Raw genomic sequence first — 18,751 nt, 5'->3', positions numbered from 1 at the left:
AACCTGAAGTTGAGGAAATTGTTTTGCTGGGAAAGCCCGAGAATTTTACAATTTGAGCGGAATTACGTTCCTCCTACTCTTCGTAACCCCACGGTGTCTATTATCGCACGCACCCTTCTCTTCGCATCATTATGCAACGCAAAAAGTAAATTAACATGATTTTTTTTAAAAATCATTCGTTACATTATGTTTCTAAGGTAAACAAACATAATTTTGTATTATTCTTTACATCATGCACACTGGTTATTTGGGTACCTATTAGGCTATTTACATGAAAAATGCGTTTCTCCTTCCGAAAGCCTCACGTTACAAAACGACAGATTAATTTTGTAAGTAGAGGTACCACGTTAAATCCAAATAAGACAAAAAATTCACATGGGTCAAGCGTGGTGGCACGGTGGCTCAGCTGGTAAAGCGTTGTCTTCACGGTTCTGAGGTCCCAGGTTCAGTCCCGGACCCGCCTTTGCGGAGATTGCATGTTCTCGCCCCCTGCGCGCATGCGCTTCCTCCGGGTACTCGTGGCTTTTTACAATATTTTAGAGATGCTGCCCAGGCATCGTAACAAGAAACGCTCATCGGATCCGGAATTCGCTCATTTCGTTTTGAGGTGACCAGATCAGTTTTTCGTCTCGTTTTGTCATTTCAATTCCAATGGATGGGTTTCCAACTACGCCATCTTGTGTGTCGTAGAAGTCAGAGAACACGGGTGATAAGTGAAGCGTGAAGTTTTTTTTTTCCATCGTGAATGTATCCGATTGGTCTCAGGACTGTGGTGACGTCATGGGAAACCTATCCATAGACTCCCAAGGTGTTCACGCCACTGAAATGCCAAATTGGAATCAAGTATACTCGAGGAATGGGCGATGGTGAACGGCGAAACCCGTTTTGATGATGATTTTCCATGAAAGATTGGACTATTCTAATATTCATGACTGTTGTTGACGGGCTAACGCTAATCACCCGGGAGCGGAACCTTGCGAAACAAACGCGTCGCTGTCTAGTCACGGCTTGCATTTCATTATCTTCAAACACACGAGAAAAAGAAGATGAGGTTTGACTCTCGCCTCCAAGATTGAACCGATAGACAGCGGGAGAGCCTCTGCCTTCGTTTCCAAGACGACATCACAATGAGACAATTAACAATTAATTATCGCGCTAAGTGCTCGGCTGCTCACCGGTGACACGAACAATCACGACAGGAAGACGCTGATCAAGTGAGACGCAGGTGGGAGTACTTCGCCGTCAAAACAATCACTGATAATACAGACGCACCGACAAGCTTGTTTTCATTTGACGCAAAACGAATCATTGCACAACCCCAACGCGGCTTGAAAAAAACGACCCGGACTTTAAACCCTTGTTTAAGAAACTGTGGCTTCGAACATTCACTTGTTACTCCGACCTGAAACCCTGACGTGTTTGAGGCCTTTATTTGAAACGCTAATTGGAATACCAGCGTCAAACCCCACTTTTAACCGCTTGACCAGGTTGAAATCTGTCTAAACCTCGTAACCCTAACCCTGTACCGTGTCTGAAACTGTACTCTACTTGGCAAACCTTAACACAGTTGTCACTTCAGTCATTTTGGTGGCTGGTGTGGTTTTGCATGCTAGGTTGTAAAATTTGGGCTCCGTCTGCTTGGTTTACTTAATAATGAAAACCTTTCATGATAGTCTGGCGCCCCGCCTGCCATCACGCCCCCCAAATTGAAAAACACTATCTTAACTTGTCTTACAACCCTACCTTGAACGCTAACCCCGCCGTCAACCCTCAATTGAAACTCGAACCTATTTTTGAAACGCAACCGTGCTAGAAACTTTGTTTTTGAAAGCTTAACCCTTGTTTGAAACCTTAACCCAGTCATGATGTCAAACAGTTCTTTGGCATCTCTGCAGCAAACGTTTTTAAATTTCCAGGCATTTTTTTTTTTTTTTTTGATGCCGCAAGGACCCGACTGATTTTGCATGCATCTGATCTAAGATGCTCGTGTTAGTCATATCATATTAAGGTCACTCCAATTTACGTTCTTGTCAGCTTCAAACAGTGCGCTGTCGTTGAATTAATCCACATATGGAAATGAAGCATCTGCTGTCCGATCCAAGGACTGTTTCCATGGCGACTGCAATCACCGTTGATGATTCCGCCGGGGACGAGCCGGCATTCTAGAAACATGGAGCAGAACTCGTGGCTTCAAGACGTAAAGACGGAAACGGAGGATCGACGAGCTGGCCGAGGTCTTCGGAGTCACCAGGTTGCCGTCAATCATTGGCCACCGCCGACGTATACCTGTTGATTGTCAGTCCGGCTCCTCTCCGGTGAGACTTGTCTCGCGTCGGAACCGACGGGGTTGGTGTGTGGGCGCCAGGTGTCCTCCTTTGTTCGGGGACTAATTGTGAATTAAGAGGATAATGAGGTCTTTGGGGAGACGCCGACGAGATTTGCAAGACTTTGATGGGTCTTCGCCGTCATGTCCCACGTTTCAGTTCAACATGGGCGTACAAACTACAGCCTGGGAAAGTTTCTGGCTAAACGTCAATTTTTCAGCATCCATACGGCGTGCACCATGGATAACCTTTTACACAGCCTGCATCAATAGTTTAAAACGTGAAATAATTCAATAAATTATCCACACTTTCACTGCCGTTGGCTGCTTTAGAAGTAAAATAACAAATAATTAGTTTAGCTACTTCTTTTGTTGAAAATTGAAGATGAATTGCTTTGGTGCGGAAGGGAATGTTCATTTTTGCCAATTGAACTGCGTAGCTCATCATTTTATTTGATGAATATTATGACGGTATTTATTCAGTCATGGGTCTGAGAATTTTGAGAAAGTGTTTTGGAAAATTTGTTTAAGGGAAGTCTTTAAGGCCTTTTGTCGCCACAACATGTGACGTGGACTGCGCCTGCTACTATCTTAAGCAATGCCAATATGGTAAATTAGCATTTTTTTTTTTTTTTGGCATTTTAAACTAGCAATTGAGCACGATTTTGAGGCGGTATCCCTTTGATTTCGTGAAGAGTAATCGGGTTGGAGATGGGAGGATTCCGCCCAACAGATATGATAAATTATTTCAATGAATTGGGGCTGAGAGGTGCCAGTCTCTGAGACTTTGAAAAGAAGAGTTTCAGGACGCAACAGATGCCCAAATCCGGAACCTCAAGACAGTCAAAGCTCCGCAAAGAACAAACTGAGCTGACGTCTTGAATTAGATTAGCTCGCCTTGGCAATCGAAACAAGGACTTCCGTTCCCCTTATGGACGCTCACTAATTCCTGGGTACTTAATATATAATATCTGGTCACTGCAAATGGACTATTTCTGTTTTCAGGTTTGTTCTTTTTCCTCAGACTTCTGGATTATATCAAACCATGAGTTGAAAGTGCAGAAACTGGAATTTTCTTCTCGTGTGTTGTGCTGGAATCGATTGCTCCCACGCTTGCAGTTTTCTGACATCATGTCTGGAAAAAAACAAAAAAAAACAAAACTCATGAACTAATTGATTCAAAGTTCAGAAGGGAAGGGACATCTGGATCATGACTCAGATCTCCGGGGCTGGATTGAGAGTACATTTACTTCTCCCGGTGATGTCCGGGAGAGTCCTCGCCGACCGAACCCTAACCCCAACCCTAAATCCATCTTAAAATTCTAACCTTAATCAGAAACCCTGAATTGAAACCACTCACCCTGTCTGTCACTAAACCTACAATCACCTTGAAAACTTTACCCTACCCTCAGACTCGAAGCCTGAAAACATTTTCAATTTCTCTTGTGGGCTGATAAGGAAACAAGTGAGGAATAGATAACTGGTGAAAAATGCAAAAAAAAAAAAAAAAAATAATAATAAATAACGATGATGGGCACGAAAAAAAAGAAAAGAAACATTCCGAAGCGTAAAGTTTGCAGGCAAACACATCGTCTAATGGCGGCTGCGAGCTCGCATTTGAAAGGCTTTCTGCGGGGCTTTGATGTGTTTATTTCCAAATCATCTTCACGCACTCAGGAGTTATGAACATTTATAAGATGCACCGAAGCAGCTGCATGCCAAAAACTCCGACCTCGTACACACACACACACACACACACGCATGGTCTCCCTTGACCTGATAAACAAAATTCTCGAGTTTCTTCAGGCGTCTGACTGTTCGCAGTTGCCGTACGGAGCCACGTGCGTATTTTTGGTGGCTTTTGAACGACGTGTTGACAGAGAATAAAATCCCACAGCAGATTTAGAATCCTGGTGAGTTGCCTTTTTCATTCATCACGCTAAACGTAATACAGACGCCGAATTTTATTTAGTTCGTTTTTTTTTTTTTTTTTTTTTGGCCACTCCACCACACTCAAATCCTTAAATATGATTTAATCTTCCCTCAGTTCACAAGCCAAACATTTGGGTCAGGTTACAAAAAAGTTTCACTCGCGAATACTGCATGTAGCGAACTGGATGCATTGAGGTAATAATCATTATTTAATTAGTAAATACTTTTAAAAATGCCGTGTTATTCAATAAATATGGATTGTAAACCGCTCAACATATGTACAGGGTGTGGTACCGTTATGTGCTGTGTTATTATTGTCATTTTGTACAGAATTGGTGGTTTCCACACTGGATTGTGTTTATCGGGTAAATTTTCATTTTACAAAACAAAAGTGGTGCCTTGAGATACAAAATATTTGTATCTCAAATTATTTCAATTTTTGTGATTCCAGTTCCAGACGATTCGCGATTCTGATTCTCTTGGTGAGTTGGGTCAAAAGAAATTTTTTTTTAGCATGGTTTAAAAAAAAAAATGGTGTCCAAATTATGAACATCCATTTTCCCAGCAGGACTCAAATAAACATTTGATACTTGGCACAAAGGCACTAATTCAATTGAGTTAATCTTTCAGTTAAAAGCTAAATATAGCTTTAGTTAAAATTATTTGTGACTGTTTTATCACATCAAATGGTTTTGTGTTTGTATGGAAGTTTTAACTTGACTTCCTGTATTTGGCTCGTAGCCTTTTATTTTGAAGGGTATCAACCCAAAGGGCCTCAAGACACCACAGGACACCAAAGACACATTTCGTGCACGTTCTTCTTCGCTGGTTTTCGCCATTTTCTTCTCTGGACTGTATGCATCGAAACTTGGAACGGAAACGTTAATAATTCGAATGGAAAACGTTTGTCCTGGTTCCAGTCGGTTCTCGAAGCAGAACCAACCCTAATCACACATCATCCGCCCCTGTTGAAACGTATCGAAATGCAATTGGAGCGTTCCAACCCCTAAAACACCAACTTTGTGTAACCCAGTTCAAAAAAATTGCTACGGTTAAAAGTTAAAAGAAATTGGGTAGCAATGATTAAAGTGTGTGCTGGATTTATTTTCCTTTTGGAGGGATTTGCATTTAAATTTGTTTTATTCATTTGTGAAAAGAAATACTTTTGTTTGACATGTTATTGTTATAATCAGTGTTTGAGAAGGGCAGGAAGTGATGTAAGAGGACTGGTTGAGGTGAGGATGATGACAGGAAGTGATGCAAGAGGACTGGTTGAGGTGAGGATGATGACAGGAAGTGATGCAAGAGGACGGGTTGCGGTGAGGATGATAACAGGAAGTGATGTAAGAGGACTGGTTGCGGTGAGGATGGTGACAGGAAGTGATGCAAGAGGACTGGTTGAGGTGAGGATGATGACAGGAAGTGATGCAAGAGGACTGGTTGAGGTGAGGATGATGACAGGAAGTGATGCAAGAGGACTGGTTGAGGTGAGGATGATGACAGGAAGTGATGCAAGAGGACGGGTTGCGGTGAGGATGGTGACAGGAAGTGATGCAAGAGGACTGTTTGAGACAAAGATGGTGACAGGAAGTGATGCAAGAGAACTGGTTGAGACGTGGCTGATGACAGGTGACAGGCACATGGAAAGAAGACGAGGACGGCTTGCGACGAGTAAACGCTAACGAGGCCTGCTTTGGAGCACCAGGAAAAAGCTTTGCAGCGGGCTCGACTTTCTTCATTCCTGCCGTTTCAAGCAAAGACATTGCCGTATGAATTTCTTTTGTATTTCTGGCTGTATTCATATTTGTATGTGCCATTAAGTTATCTTGGATTATTTTAGCTCGTGTGTGCATGATTGTGTACCTGTTATGTTGACTTTATTTGAATGGCTGTCTGTTTTGTGTACATATTTGATTTTCCATCCTTGATTTTGTGATCAAATGTTCACACTTTTTGATACATAACTCGGTCTGTTATTTGAATATCTGCAAGACAGTTAAAAAAGTTTATGTGGTCGCTAGGTTATTTCAATTAGGATAAACTTAAATCATAAGGCGAAATATTATTTGAGAGGGAATAAGAGTAAAGTTGTAAGAAAAGTTTGAGAGTGTTGACTATTCAATTCATTCATGAGTTATTAAATTTGATTGACCTCTCGTCAAAGTATTATACTTTATGTTTGAGAGGCGCTACGATTGTACAACTCCACATAATCTGTGAAAACTGGACTGTACCAAATGTCCTTCCCTGTTCTTGTGTCGGGTTAGCTTTATAAACCAGGGAGCTTGTATCCAACTGTTGTGAGAAAACCATTTGAAAGGTAGATTCAGATATTAAAATTCCCATTTTTTTTTTTCTGGTTTGTACGTAAGGGTTCCGGACCAGTGAGATCCAGTGACACCGTCTTTTAAATCCATCCTTCCTCTTTGGACAGCACTCAACGTACTGGTGAGGAGAAATTTCTCTGAATGGGTGCCGGTGGATTCGGCGGGATGAAATCTTTATTTCAGGAGTGACGCTTTAATCCGCGTAAACCTCCGGTTGTGTCGGGGGCTTATCTCCCGCTTGGGTTCCCACACACTCGGCGCCCGAGTGAAAAGTCGACGGGAGCTTTTTAATTAATTTAGCTCAAAACTTGTGTGCGCCCCCAATTAGAATTTACAAGCAACTATTTGCCCACGGATGAGTTTTCCCACTCATGGGTGAAAACGCACAATCGTCTCTTAAACAATGGTTTGTGTCAACAGGAAGTGATGTCGTGGACGGCCATTTTCCGAGGGGTCAAGCCGCTGCCGTCGCATTCGGTCGAGCTGGAATTGCGGGAAAATACCGCGAATAAATCGGGCCTTGCACGGCGGATTTTCTTTGCGTATTCTTCCCCGCAGGGACAAATTATAGGATTGTTTTTCCCAAGGCAACTGATTGATTTTCGTGCGACAAACGCAAGCCTGCGTGATTATGAAAAGACAAAGTGAACTCAAGAAATCAACAACCAGGAAAAAGTAAACTTGTCAGCATCGACTTTGGTTACCTCAAAGCAGGGATCCTCAAACTATTTCGGTACGTGGGGAAAAAAAATATTTGAATATAGGAATTCAGATGTTGCCCAATATTATGAGAACAATTAGTATTATTTTGTAAAGGTGTCAATATCGTTGGGATTATTTTCTCTCGAAATGCTGTAGGAATTTAAAAGTTGCCAGTTTTTTTGAGGGGAGGGGGGGGGGGGGGGGGGGAGTTGTTACCAAATAAAAACAATCCTAATTTTGAGAAAGAAAAGTTACAATGTTACGGGAAGAAAGGAGTCATATTTTTTTTTCCCAAGACCGAAGAGATAAAAAGTCAGTGATTAAAGTCATATTTTTGCAAAGATAGTCTGAATGTCATACATACTATTAAAGTTAGTTTAATAAGAGAGGAAAGTTGATTTTTTTTAAACTTTATTCTCACGTGAATATTTTATATCGGCAAATGTTTTATGAACTTAAAAAAAAATCGCTGCATTCATCCAGAGTTGTCAGATTTATGTGATGATTTATCGCAATCAAACTGCAGCTTTTTTATTGGCCCAAAGCTAAAATAGTGAAGAGTAATTGGATTTCTCCATTTTGTTGAATTAGTTTATTATTCCGCATATTTACCGTGTGACTTATTAAATAAAATGGTCCAACATAAATATTTTCGAATTATATTCCGGACCCCTAAAGCTACGTCCACATCTCGGGCCACAGCCACGTTTTGTTAACGGCTGCCTTAAAGGACCTTGAGAAAAGATGCCATGACAACATTCTTTGTGACAAGAAAAAAGACACGGGAGGAGACGATGATAAACGGGACGCGGGCGGGGGGAGAAAAGAAAGGCGGCGGATTTCAAATATTCATGAGCTGCTCGTTTGTCTTTTCTTCAGACAGTCCTCAGCGTTTGTGGGGCAACCAAGTTGCACTTTTTTGCCCGGCGTCGACGTTGTTGGGTGCGCCGCAAACTCCGGCGACAGGGGGGGAAAAAAGGCTACGCAAGGTGAGCTCTTCGGCAATGATTTTCAATTTTTACAGCATGTACACAGACTTGAACATGTTATGCTTTGGAAATAATCAAATTTCACTTCATTAGTTAAAAAAAAATGTAATTTGATGATATCTAACATGAAATTGAACGGACTGCGACATAGCCAAGTGTTACTCTATGCTAACAAATGCTAGCAACCGGAATTAGGCACAATTTGAGCTTACTGGAATCTGTTTCCCGTTCAAAAATGAAGACTTTGTCAAGAATATAAATCCAGGAGTGTAAATATATCTGCGACATTTGCAACACTAAGCCTATCAACAAGCCGTTGTACACTTTAGGTCATTTTTGGACAAGGTTTGTGGAAAAAAATGGGATAATATCTTCCAGACTTGGTGGTAAGCACATTCATGCAAATCTTTTGGGAGCTGCGATGTCGTCCAACAATGGTAATCTTTAAACGCTTTCATCAGGCCTCCGCCGTGAAGATCGTTTGCTCGCCAGCTTCCGTCGGGCGCGAGATCGCCGGCTCGCCTCCGCTACTGCCCCGCGGAGCCTCGTTACTCCCGTCCGTTGCAATATTCCTGCCGTAAACCCTCACGGGCTGTAAAAAAAAAAAAAGACCTCCTTAATTAACTCCAAAGCTGCGGAGAATACGACGGCGCGCGTCCGGATGACGGCCCGCGTCGGAGGACGTCTTTAAAAGGCCACGTGGATTAAAAAGGACAGACGCTGATCTGGCGGGATCCAGAAAGCGTGATGCGGGAAGAAGACAAGCGTACAATTTCTCACGTAATATCCACCCACGTGGATATTGCAACTTTATTGAGCAATAAAAAATATACACAAGGAAAATATCCTTTTCATTTTGCCCTATAGTGCTGTTCTTTCTTCTCAAAATCACTTCCTCGTAGTAGTTCCACCTCAAAGAGCCAGGATTTAAAAAAAAAAAAAAAAAAAAAACATCCCCCGCCCCCTCTCGGTTCAGATGGTAAAAACCACTGGATAGTAGATCCGCTACTTCTTTATGTCGGCAAAGATCCCAAAAGGTTTTCAGTCTGGTTTGATCTGAGTAGTAGTGAAGTGGCACATTAAGTCTTCAGGATCAGTTCTGCTTCTGCGTAGAGTTCCACCAATCTCTGGAACTGAGGCCCCCAGTCGTCCAGGTAGCGATAGTCCTTCTCCGACTGCGCGGTCTGCGGAGAGTCCAACGGACTGATGGAGCCCGTGGGCGAACCCTGGCCCTCGTAGGCGTAGGTCTGCAGCGAGTCGTAGGGCGGCCCGCTGGTGTCCATGTTGGCCTCCACCAGTCTCTGCTTGATGAACTCGTGCACGTCCACCTCGTCCAGTTGCAGCGAGGGGCTCCGACGGCCGCGGAGTCCGCCGGCGCCGCACAGCTGCCTGCCGTCCGGCCGCACGTCCCGCCGGAACTTGAGCTCCTCGGCGGCGGCCGGGTTGCGCAGGGCGATGATGTCGAAGGCCTCGGTGTCTTCCTCGCCGCCGCCCTCGTCGTCGTAGGTGACCACGTTCTCGCGGATGTCCTCCTCGGAAATGATGAGCGGCTCCTTCTTGCTGCGTCTTAGCGTCACAAACAGAACGACGATGGCTAAGGGACACAAGATCAAAAAAAAACAAAACGATGATGACACCCAAGCTGGGATACAGCAAGATATTACATTGTTTTATGTATCAGTTTTACGATAGACCTCAACTGGGGGTGGCCCAAAAAAAAAAAAAAAAACCACCTTGAAGCGAGCATTTCCAGAAGCGTCGTAGGATAGCCTCCAATTTCATTTCTTGATGGCCAAAAGTGAAAATGGGCAATATGGAATCTCCTAAAAGTGTCTTTTAATTAGATTGCAAAATGTCCCATGTGGGACTAATAAAGATGTTATTATATTTGTGCTTGCTCAGTTTATTCTGATAGTGACTCCGTTAGACACTGCAAGTGTATATGTGACCTGTTTGACTAATTGTGTCATGTGTGTACAGCACCCCCCTCAACCCCCCGGTAATTATTTCTGGTCTTCCTTTTTTTTTTTTTTTTTTTTGGTATTTCTATTGCGCAAAGCTGCAATAATTATGAACGACAAGCAAGGATTGCGTCCCAAGCACTGCATCACTATTCATTAGCATTACGCGTCTCGCGTTTTTATGTATTTATGTTTTATGTTATTGTTGGGCTCCGGGGCTTGTCGAGCGCTCGCTACAAATAATTGTGACTTCTGCGTTAAATTAACTAGATACAATCCCATTAAAAGTACAGCTGCTGCTGTTGTTCATGCTAATGCTAGGAACAAAGTGCGCATTAATTCACAACACAAACCTTGTGGCTCGTAAACACATGCTGATTTTTTTTTTTTTTTTTTTTTAATGTGCATATTAATCAGATTTTTTTTCGAACGGGACAATTAAAAAGTGGCCGAGCGTGGAGAAGTTGTAAATCAATAACAGGCGTCAGCTGACGGTTTTAACGCGTGCTGCCTCTTTGACAACCGCGCGTGCCTCGTCGTCATCTGTTTTTGCTAATTTACGCCGCGCGCTGGGATGGGAGGGAAAGACGTTTGACGGCCAGAAACCGGGCCGTATCAATCCACGTTATCGTGAGTTGTTGTGCATCTTCTGCTTAGCGACGGCTAACGTAAGTACGAGATAAAGCCCCCATTTGCTGAAATAAACACCGTTTATTTACCACGAAGCCGGGAAATCATTCCGCTTTATTAATGCACGCCCATCGTAGACTAATCCACCTCATCAAAATCAAAAGGCGACTTCAGATACATTATTTTTTGATGAACTAAATGACATAAGAGGCGTCTCAACAATGGATAAACAACAGATTTCACTCCAACGTGCTGTGATATGAGCAGGCCGGCTGTTGATAAGAAATGCTTGAAGATGACGACAGCGGCGGAGTGCAAAAGCGAGATAAGGAAGAGTCGAGCTTTCGCACGAGCACGCCGCTTCTCAAAGTTTTTTTTTTCTGACATTATAGTTGCAATATCACTAAATTGACTTTTTTTTTTTGGGAGTCTGGATTATTTTGTTATTGTGCAAACCGGAAGACGTCAGGAACAATTAGTGAAAGAAACAAGAATAAATCGGTGCTATACCGTATATCGCTGTCACAGTTTGCCGCAAAATTTTAATAACCGAGGTTTCAGATTAACCAATCACAGCCGCAGATCATTGCCGCTAGTCTGGTGTCGCTAGTGCTGCTATTTTTTTGCCGTTTTACACGAGGTATCCGTGACTACTTGACTTTAGCGACTGTTTTGTGGCGTGCAAGGTTGCAGTTATCACAAATCAATAGCCATCACGTTATCTTTGGCACGTACATGCAGCGGGCGCCCGCGTCTTCGGCAACGTTTTGTCGTAATTTATTATTGCGCATGGCGGAGGTTTGTCGCGGATTAGTGTTGACTGGAAGTACTTGAACGTGACCTTGTTGAAGGTGCGGCCCGCATCCGTCGCCTCCTTTGACGTTTCGGCTTCACTACATTGTCCCCTCTCGGCACTCAATCTCGAGGGGGGGAGCCGCCGCCGCGACCCGTTGGCGTCCTTCCCGCTCTGATCCCGTCTGTGATGAAAGATGCGAGGTGGAGTGTGCCTTTTTACATTTTTCTTCGGACTGAGGAAAGCCAGCGTGAATATGCATCACCCTCGCGCGCTAACGTCCCGAGACAGCGGCTGGCACCGCGCGTTCTATCGCATCACGTCCGGTTTCCGAAACGCCCGGCGGGGCACACGGGACGAGCTGACGCCGGATGTTTCTCGACGTCTTTGGCAATTCCTTCGCATTACATCACGCAACTTTTGGGGTCACAACTTTAAATTTACGTCGTCTTTGTGTGGGCGGGTTTCTGCAAAGTTGTCGTCTTCGGTTGTGGGCAGCGGAGACAAAACCGGCGTAGAGGAGCAATTTGGGGATCGCATGAATGTGGATCGTCGGGACGTGTTGGAGCTCTGCGTTGTATTTTCTGACTGGATTATTTTGAGTTGGTGTGTTTGTTTGTATTGTGCGAGGTGGCAATTGTTAACGACCGCTGAGAAGAGGAATCGTATTAATCCGATTACATGTTCACTATGAACGTTTGTGCCGCTGACTGTTTTATGACTTTTTTTTTTTTTTTTTTTAGTTCTATTGAGCAAGGTGGTTGCTAGAGAAAGTAGCAGAAAGTTGCTGTGGACTGCACCGAGTGGTCTTTCCCGGTCTGCTCTGTCCTCCCCTCGTGTTGTCCTCTTGCCGCGTCCTTCACAACCTCCCCCTCTTGTTTTTCTGCCCTTCAGGCCTCCCCCCCCCCCCCCCCCCCCGATTCTTGCCGGCTTCATTCCGAATCCCACCTGTGTCTTTAAAAGTGCACTCATCCCTCCTCCTCCTCCGTCTCGCGCGACCTTGCCTGACATTCTGCAACCATCTCGTTGGCCTTTGCCCTCGTATTACATGCCGTCTTCCTGCTTCTTTTTTGTCCTCAGTATGAGCACCTTGTAAGTTATTCAAAAACGGAAACTTTTTTTTTTTTTGTGCCCACATCCCAACTTATCAGAATGGAAATTGTATGTCATGAATGAGCCGAAAAAAACAGATCATAATATATTTTGTGAAAACACAAACCTCCACACCCCCAAGAATTTGACTGTATTACACAGGTGTAAGCAAAATGAATAAAGAAAAGCCTTCCATATTTTATAAATGTATAGAGGTACCAATGGGCTGTGAAAAATGTGTACTTTTAGTGCAATAGTTATAATGTCTAATGTTACAAATGTATATAGATTGCGGTAAATTTTTGTCGGCCACACGAGAATCATCAGCTCCTCAAGGGCCCGTGTTGATATAAAATATTTTGACAATTTCATTGAGATATTTTCAGATAATTTGAGATGAATGGGTGATTTTTGAGACATTAAGCCATGTTAAGGTTTTTGGTGAGTTGACACAGGGAGTAAAAATATCAAAATAATTTTTTTCCTGGATTGCAGAGATGGTCCTGAGCTGATTACTGCGCTTCTACTGAAGTCCAGAGAATGAGTATTTATTTTTTGTTTTTTGTTGTTTTTTGCCATCTCACCCAGCAGAATGATGATGCACAAGAGGATGGCGATGAGCGCTCCGGTGCTGAGGCCCGCCGAGGACAGGAAGGCCTCGCCTTGGCACATGCGGATCTTGCCGTGGCGCTGGCACGGGCACACGTGGAGCGTCAGGGTGCTGGTGCCGCTCAGGGACGGCTCGCCGCCGTCCCACACCACCACGGGCAGCTCGTACAGCTCCTGCGTCAGGTGGTTGAAGCGCCGCCGCCGGGCCACGATGTACGCGGTGCTGTCTGCGACGGCGACACAAGGTCAGTTACAAAAAATGCCACACCTGGGATCATTTTCACGCAACTGATTCGGGTGTAAATGGCTATAGCCACAATTTATGCCTCTGACACGTTAATTACCCAAGATTGAGAACTAGCATACGTAGAACTCAATCGCATCGCTATTGCATCAAACAGCGTTAGCTCTGTAACCTTGTGTCCCACCTCAGCAAACCGGCACGAGTCCTCCCTCCCCTCCTCGGTGAGAACTGAAGCGCCTTTTGTGTTAGAATCACCAGTTATCGGGACGTGCCGTTAGCTAGCCTAAAAGGTACTCTTCCTCCCCCTGCTTGAAATGTCGATGAGTCTGAAAGTGATTGGCTGTCGCTCAGTTCTAAGGGGTACCCACGAGTAGAGCTTTCGAAATAGATCGGATTGTATGGATACCGGCAACACCCCCTACGCGCTCGGAGACTTCACCTCCCCGACCAATCTTGCGTGAATAATTGCCACGACGGACAGCGGCAACGTGCACTTAAAGCTTTAGTAGGGCCGGACTCGCCGTATCGCGTGGGTGGATTGGCGGGCGGGTGGTACGGAGCTGGCCGGGGGACGTGAAGAGTGTGCTTGCAAATAAGACTCGGAAGATGAGAGGATCCAGACAGTGTGTGTGTGTGTGTGTTCTAACACAGACTACAACCGTGCAAAGGACATAAATGAGGACTTTGAGGTGCAACTGTCCATGATTTCCAGTTTGTCCTCATTTTGCAGTGCAGTGTCAATTACTGGTTTTTACTATTCACTGCACAGTTCGGTCCTGTAGTTTTCTTTTGTACTGTACTCTTCTTTTGTCTTTCGGCTTGTCCCGTTAGGGGTCGCCACAGGGTGTCATCTTTTTCCATCTAACACCGACTGTCCTCATGTCCTCCCCCTCAACGTCCGTCAACCTTTTCTTTGGTCTTCCATCGACTTGGAGTTGACAGTGGATCATTTCTAGTCATTCTGTGTACACTGGACTAGAACCCACGGGGTCACCAATTAAAAAATGTTTTCCCATTTATTTTTTTTGCAGATATTCACCCCCCCCCCCAGTTTTATTCTTCAATTTTGAAACAAACAAAAAAAACAATACTATTTGGAGTTCAAAATAAAATGCAATGATAATGGGCATCAATTATTTGTGGGTTTGACGATTCACACGCCTGAAATGTCCTACTTTGAGTTGCTCACAAGCTGTCGAGCGTACCGAACGATCATCCCCCGTCTCTTTTGTCTTCGCCGCCTCATCGGCACCCAATCGTGCGCTCGTACGCGTGCGTTCGTTCACGCTTTCCACAAAGCGGGTGCCGCACATCAATGCCGGGCACGCGAGGCGCAGGTGGGCGGACGGGAGGCCGCGCGCTTGCTGATTAACGCCGCGGCGTGACGGCCGGCCGTAAATAATTAGAACGGCGGTGTGCGCGTTGTCAGCCAGGCGGTAGATGGTCTTCCTGAGAGCGACTCAATCTCGTGAAAGGTTTTCAGTAGACCTACTTGCGTGTCACTTCCTGCTGTGCATTTTCAAGCACCACTACATCATCATCTTTGGGACCGCGGCGGCATATTTTGCTCTCGACGTATGTCCAATCGCTAGCCGAACAAAACATCACGTGATCTGCCCGACTGTATATACAAGCCCATTTCTTGTCCACTGCAAGCCATGGCAGTCCACTCACTCGCCTGAAAAATACATACTGTATATGAAAGCATATGCTGCCGTCTACTACAACACCACGTACAGTATGTCCATTAGAAAGCAAACACGGAATGAACAAAGTCCAAAACTGAATCAAAGCAAAGTCCAAAAACAAAACTCGGAACATGACATGAAAACATTTAATAAACATGTCCAATATCTGGGCAAATAATTGCATGCATCTACAGTAGCATAACTGCAAAATGACGCTGACCACTGAATAGCATAGCCAGAAAACTTTAATAAAAGCAGGCAAGTCCAAAACACCTCATATCTGTCACGACCCATCGGAACGGTGGTAGGACACAAATGCAGGAGTAAACGTGAAACGCAGATGCAAATCGGGAATAACGTTTATTATTCAATGGTCGGGGATCGGGCAGGCAGTCAGGTGCAGCAGCGGTAGTTGGGACGTCGGGCGGAGAGAGCAGGTCAGCGGGCAGGCGGGAGTCGGTACACGGGAGAACGATCGAAGCAGGCAGGAGTATCAAGGGAGTCAGGCTTACGGGGTCGTTCGGAGAACAGGCGAAGGTCGGTACACACGGCTTGACGATCAGGGATACGAGAGTGCTGGAACGGGGCATGAACCTCAACGATCTATATCCTACAAGTACCGGGCGTAATCAGCCGAAACAAGGTGCGGGTGTGTGCCGACTAATTGGCTGGCCACCCCCAGCCTGGGCGGGATGCCAGGAGCATATATATGTAAATATATAGTATGCCCATTTCTTAGCCAGAAAATTACATACCAATGCTGTACACATGAAATTTTTACCTGGACACTACGTGGAAGCCACCGGAGAAAACAAAAAACGTTGTCATTGTTTCTTGGTTAGGGTTAGGTTCGCGTGATTACGCTCATAAATTGGCGATACATACTTTTAACGGGACAATAACATCATGTTCAGGTCTGACGAGCGGCAGTCCACATATTAAAAAAAAAGTCACCGTGAGGGGTTGGGGTGTGCAAGAAAGGAGAAGAAGGAGGGAAACTAAACTGAGGACACATTTGGCTCGGCGAGCGCTCACTCAAGTGGACGGAGGACTTTTTCCCCCCTCCCAGGATGTGCTGAAGCGGACATTAAAGCGCCGCAGGAAGACGACGGCACCCACCGAGGTTTAGTTCGGAGGATAAAAATATCACACTCGCTTGGCACAGTCTAATTATGTAAAAGCTCTGTCCTTTACGAAGATACATTAAACCACTACTTGTTCGTGAATAAGCAGTTACACAGCTCGTAAAACCGACAAGTTTTTTCCGATCCGCACACTTTTGGGCTCTTTCCGGAACCGATTGGCGTCGACCGCAGCTTGATAGCCAATGAAAAATTCCACTGAAGGTATGAAGAAGGGTGGTAAACCTCTCAAGATGATGTCGAGAGAGGTTTGGTTGCCCACTGGCAGCGGTGGGAGTTAGCAGCTCATTAGCTGCTCAGTGTACAAAACTGCTGCTAACTTTGACCGACGGGTTATCCTCTCCTGATACCAAGTTATGTCTTCAGATGAAATTATAATGCGTGAAAATCCCAAAAATGGGACGCTGCCCACGAATGGGTTAAATGCGCCTCCAAAATGAAATCTTACACATATGAAAAGCCTCGCATTTTGTCTTGTTAACCGTTGAAGCAACATCTCGTTTGTGACGAGCAAAGGAACAAGCGACAGGTTTCTCTGCCCTTTTTTGCGGCGATTGGATGCATTAAAAGACCCCCCCCCCCAACCCCCAGTCCCTACCCCCACCCCCAACCATGCACATGACTGACACAAAGGCTAATTAAATGTCCTGCACATCAATGGCCTTGACAGCTCTTCTCCGCAACGGCGGCAATCAGCGGCAATGTGAAACGACCCATTAGTATGCACGACGGAAAGAGATCGCTCCCTAAATCAATTGATCTATTTATGCACGGGCGGCGGGGGGTTATTCAAAGATCACTGCCCCGCTTTCGTCACCTTCTAATGAGAAATGTCATCCCGAAGTGACAGATAAAGAGAACAAAGTGGCATTTGCTTCACAGGAACTGTAATGTAGAAGCGAGCAGCAGTGGACAGTAAAGTACTTTTTTTTAAAACTGTACTTGACTACATTTTTTTTGTTATCACGAGTTAGTTTTTGTTCTTACCTATCGTCGGGTGTAATACCACCAATGCTAACCATGAAAAATAGATGCTACTTTGTCTGGCATCTTGCTTCTGCTGTCACATAACTACGTTTGAGTTATGAAAATATATCCGTTTAAGCTTCCGGTGGCTGAAGTATATCTGATACGCTAGCTATCACATCGTACTTTTTCAGTTGTTTCTGACCTCAGTCTTGCGCCTTCTCCCCATGACGTGCATGCACTCACGGCCAACAACAAGGCGCTCTAAAGTCAGTGGACCTTCTGAAGGGAAGATACAATTTTTGGAGTGTGGTAATAGCTAGCTAGCTAACCGTATGTCACAATTGTACCGCACAAACCCTGGCAAGAACAAATCTTTGTCAAAATACTGGAGGACAAACTCTTGATGGACGCCCGAGTCGTCGTCGGGGGCCATTTTAGCCATGCACCAAAAAAAAAAAAAAAAATTATAAAATTAAAAGGAACACCTGATATGGTGAAAACAATTTCACGTGATTGTCCCAGAATTGAGCACATCGATCTCAGTCTTTGTAGGTTATCGGCAATCATCTTCAAACACGTACAAAGTATTAAAAAACAAATCTTTGAATTCTCTTTGTAGGGTGTTTAAGTAAAGGAGTTGAATAACTACTTGTATTTTTCTCTTCTTTTTCGTTTTTTAAACACGCGCCTGTACATTTGCTACCTCTGCGAGTTAGTCACCAAGCGTTTGACAGAGTTGCTCGGCTTTAATGCCGCCAGCGTGTTTGACCCGGGCCCCGGCGTGGTTTCGTCAGCGCAACGTTGACATTTAAGAGACGACGAACGCCGCCGCTAATGGCTCCCTCTTAAAAGTCAACTTTGCCAAAGTGGGAGAAATAATCGTGGAAATTGCTAAAACACAGATGGAGATAATCACTTGATTATTCTGCGCTTAATTGTCGTTTAACCTATTAGATTATGTAACTTGAAATTGCAATGGCAAAAGCTGCATTACCAAAAGATGCTAAATGCAATACGTACACACGTACATTTATTATAGTGGTTCAACGCATATCCAACCTCGCTAGCAAATATTTTATTTAATAAAGCAGCTAGGGAGTTGAATTCCTACTCGGAAATATGTGTGAGATGAATGAAGCCCGTCAATCACGCTCGACATTGCCAAGTACATGCTGCCGATTCATAAATGGCAAAGGCAGTGTTTTACCAAAACCTTTGACCCAAGGTGCTGTCTGAGCTTCTGACCAACTTAGTAAACTCCTTATTTGGTGCATTCTATGTCAAGGCCTAATTTCACTAATCCCAGGAAGTGAAAATAGCAAAATTTCATTTGAATGTCATTTACCTGAT

At 44.5% G+C, this 18,751-nt stretch overlaps 1 protein-coding gene and 2 long non-coding RNA genes across 8 annotated transcripts in view; 2 read left to right on the top strand and 1 right to left on the bottom strand.

Moving 5' to 3' along the window:
- The first annotated feature begins 5,819 nt into the window (after window positions 1–5,819).
- On the top strand, window positions 5,820–13,480 carry LOC133492502 (uncharacterized). 6 transcript variants are annotated; one of them, XR_009792653.1, is made up of 5 exons: window positions 5,820–6,022; window positions 6,628–6,703; window positions 8,164–8,273; window positions 8,603–8,659; window positions 8,735–9,127. It is a non-coding gene; the product is annotated as an uncharacterized LOC133492502 (long non-coding RNA). The 6 variants fall into 6 exon arrangements; XR_009792655.1 differs by lacking the exons at window positions 8,603–8,659; window positions 8,735–9,127 and adding an exon at window positions 13,341–13,480 and having other exon boundaries at window positions 5,824–6,022; XR_009792656.1 differs by lacking the exons at window positions 8,603–8,659; window positions 8,735–9,127 and adding an exon at window positions 13,338–13,474 and having other exon boundaries at window positions 5,824–6,022.
- The window catches only part of LOC133492499 (cadherin-18), a 57,651-nt gene continuing 48,113 nt past the window's right edge, over window positions 9,214–18,751 (bottom strand). Inside the window, exons 11-12 of the mRNA XM_061804772.1 lie at window positions 13,334–13,585; window positions 9,214–9,867 (exon numbers count right to left, since the gene is read on the bottom strand). Coding sequence (XP_061660756.1) covers window positions 9,353–9,867; window positions 13,334–13,585 — 767 coding nt within the window. The 3' untranslated portion in view covers window positions 9,214–9,352. The remainder of the gene's footprint in view (window positions 9,868–13,333; window positions 13,586–18,751) is intronic.
- The window catches only part of LOC133492503 (uncharacterized), a 239,532-nt gene continuing 234,251 nt past the window's right edge, over window positions 13,471–18,751 (top strand). The window contains exon 1 of the long non-coding RNA XR_009792657.1: window positions 13,471–13,603. This is a non-coding gene — a long non-coding RNA (uncharacterized LOC133492503). The remainder of the gene's footprint in view (window positions 13,604–18,751) is intronic.

This window comes from Syngnathoides biaculeatus, chromosome 19, assembly GCF_019802595.1.
Source record: "Syngnathoides biaculeatus isolate LvHL_M chromosome 19, ASM1980259v1, whole genome shotgun sequence".
NCBI classification, from domain to species: Eukaryota; Metazoa; Chordata; class Actinopteri; order Syngnathiformes; family Syngnathidae; genus Syngnathoides; species Syngnathoides biaculeatus.
This window is presented reverse-complemented; position numbering and strand designations above follow the sequence as displayed.